At 48.7% G+C, this 2,661-nt stretch overlaps 1 protein-coding gene across 1 annotated transcript in view; it reads right to left on the bottom strand.

Moving 5' to 3' along the window:
* The window catches only part of MAA_10518 (copia-like retrotransposable element), a gene marked incomplete at both ends in the record, with an annotated part of 4,318 nt that extends 1,736 nt beyond the window's left edge, over positions 1 to 2,582 (bottom strand). The window contains 4 exons of the mRNA XM_007828516.1: positions 3 to 1,778; positions 1,894 to 1,903; positions 1,972 to 2,455; positions 2,521 to 2,582. Of these exons, the coding sequence (XP_007826707.1) occupies positions 3 to 1,778; positions 1,894 to 1,903; positions 1,972 to 2,455; positions 2,521 to 2,582 (2,332 nt within the window). The remainder of the gene's footprint in view (positions 1 to 2; positions 1,779 to 1,893; positions 1,904 to 1,971; positions 2,456 to 2,520) is intronic.
* Between the last annotated feature and the right edge of the window lie 79 nt (positions 2,583 to 2,661).

The following is a 2,661-nucleotide window of genomic DNA, read 5'->3' as shown; positions in this document are numbered from 1 at the left end:
ACATTCTGCTTCGGCCACAACTATCCAGGCCTTAATCTTCTCAACGATCCTCATCTTGTCTCTAGAGAAATAAACCCAGACTCTCCCTGTAGCCTGATCAGTGATCGTCAACATATACTTCATTCCTTGCAGTGATGGCTCAACTGGGCCCCAGAGGTCCATATGGACCCTCTCTAGCTTTTCTGTCACAGTAGACATGGGCTCTCTGGAGGCCTTCCTTGTCATTTTTGCCTCAGTACAGCTCGGACAGAATGGCGGGCAGAACGGCTGGTTTCCGAGATCGTCCATCAGGGCGTCTAGCTTGCCTTCCATATGCTTCCCGGGGTGTCCTAGCCTAGCATGTAATAGTCTTTGAGACATCTTCGGGGTTAGCTTCTGAGCCATTTCGTTATCCTCGTCTTTCTCTTGGATCGTAAGGGCTTGGTGCTCTCTGGTCTGGCTCAGGCGCCACACCCTCTTATGTCTGTGAGCAAACAGCACCTCCTGCTGGTTTCTTATCACCGTAACTGTCTTCCTTGGAGAGTCTACAACAACGTGTGCTCCTCTGTCTTCCAGTTGACCGACTGATAGCAGGCTGCTCGCTGCGTCTGGGATATAGTGCACCCCACGTACTATCGTCGATCTTGCTCTTCCTTTCTGTGAGATGTAAAAGATCCTCACATCTCCCTTCCCTCTTGAACGGACTTCAGAGCCGTCTGCAATCTCGACACGCGTCTTTACAGGGGATAACTCTGAGATAAACTGGTCTCTCCTTGGGGTGATGTGGACGGAAGCACAGCTGTCGAGATACCATTGTGGAGGAGTTGTCCCTTTTGCGTTAGGAGGCAAGTAGGCAGATTTCTGAGATTCACCACCACTGTCGTCAAGCTTCCTGGTTGCGTTTGCTTTCTCTCTGTCTTCCAGAGCCACTCTCGCCTTCCCCTTTTCAGAAGCTAGCCAAGTCTTCCCTGCTTTTGTCTGGCGCCAGATTGCACAATCATGCTTGAAATGCATACCGCCACAACACCAGCATCCCCCTGCCTCCTTCAGATACTCCTTCTTACCATCATCGCCACTACCCAGTGTCTTAGACCCATTATTTCCCTTGTCTTTTCTGTTCCGTGCACGGCGACCCGCAAATTGTGCAGTTTCTCCCTTGATTGTTACATCGGCGAGTTCCAGCTCCTTGCTTTCCAGAGCGCTCTGCACTCTTTCCATTGTCATAGTATCTGTCGAGGCATTCAGGATCTCGATTGTCGTGTCGAAGGCATCGTCCATACTCATTTGTAGGAAGCAAATCAAGAGCTGCTCATGGATCACGATATCTTTGTCTTGGTTATTGATCTGAGATCGGAGACGCTTTAGGTCGTCAACCTTTTCCTGCACAGTTCTATGAGTCTGCGTGCTAACGTCGTACATCATCCGGATGAGCTGTCGGAGGCGCGCTTTGTTTGATGCGGCGTATCGGTTGACGAGGGACAGGTAAATCGCGCGTGGATCGATGAGGTGATTGATCGAGTTCTTGTGGATCTGGTCGATGCTCTGTCGTATCTTCATTCTCGCAAGAGAGATATTTTTGATGTCTGCTGCGCTCTTCTCTCCTGGAGCTGATGAGGCTGACGATTCTGGTGTTGCCTCACCGGTGACGTAGCCCATGAGATCGTCATTCAACAAGCTGTCTTCAAGATCCATCTTCCAGCTGTCGAATGAGTCTCTCCCGTCAAGGATAGTTCCCTTGTAGTCTTTCTTGCCCATACTGCCGGGTCTTTCTGTGTCAGCCGTCGATTCTTGACGAAAAACTGTTCCTGTATTCCGAGTTCAATCGGGCGCCGGAAGCACAATAAATGCGACCGGGCTCATAACCTGTTGCGATTGAACTTGCTTCTATTAAATTCTGGCTGACAGCTCTCATACATATAAATACCTAGTGGCACGGTCCGTGCAACTAGGCAGCAACTCTTCTGCGTGTCATGCTTAGTACATGACTCGTACCAAGCCAACAAATAGCCAACGACCACCTGCTACTTCAAGCATTCGATGTCGTGCAGCTTTCAGCAGAAAGTTCTCCCATTTCCAGATCCAGTCTGCAAAGGTTGCTGAGTCGGTGCACCTGAATGACTTGATGATCTGCTGATATTCCATCACAAGTGCGTCTGTTGCTTTAGTCTGTTCGGCATTGACAGCTACAGATAGACTATCAATCCAACGAGGGAGATCATGGTCTTGATCAAGGTAACGACCTAACCTCTCATCCACATAGCTGATGATAACACTTTTAGCCTTGATGAGATTGGTTTTCTGTTGCTCGTATTCCTTAGAGCTGTCTTTCCAATTATCACGGGCTAGTCTGAAAGCATTGACTTGAGATGCCGAAAGATTGGCTTCAGTCTGAGCGTTCGCGTTAAAATCAGATACCTGCGGTCTTCTTGGCTTTCGTAGAAGCACTTGTGGGGTCTTCTTGGTTGTCGTAGAAGCACTTGAGTTCGATTTGCAGGTTTAATCGCTTCCCAGATGTCTATATCAATTAAGCTTGCAACAAACTTCTGCCAGTCGTCCCAATTGTCGATCCCCGTGAGGATAACTTCAGTCTTGGAAGGTGGCATTTTGCACGAATTCAGGAGGGATTATTGTAACTTAGCTAATTGTCTCACGAACACTATCCTTGTGTTCTCTTTATGTGCA

Source organism: Metarhizium robertsii, assembly GCF_000187425.2.
Source record: "Metarhizium robertsii ARSEF 23 chromosome Unknown MAA_Scf_55, whole genome shotgun sequence".
Taxonomy (NCBI): domain Eukaryota; kingdom Fungi; phylum Ascomycota; class Sordariomycetes; order Hypocreales; family Clavicipitaceae; genus Metarhizium; species Metarhizium robertsii.
The sequence above is the reverse complement of the archived record's forward strand: the minus strand, read 5'-3'. Positions and strand labels throughout refer to the sequence as shown.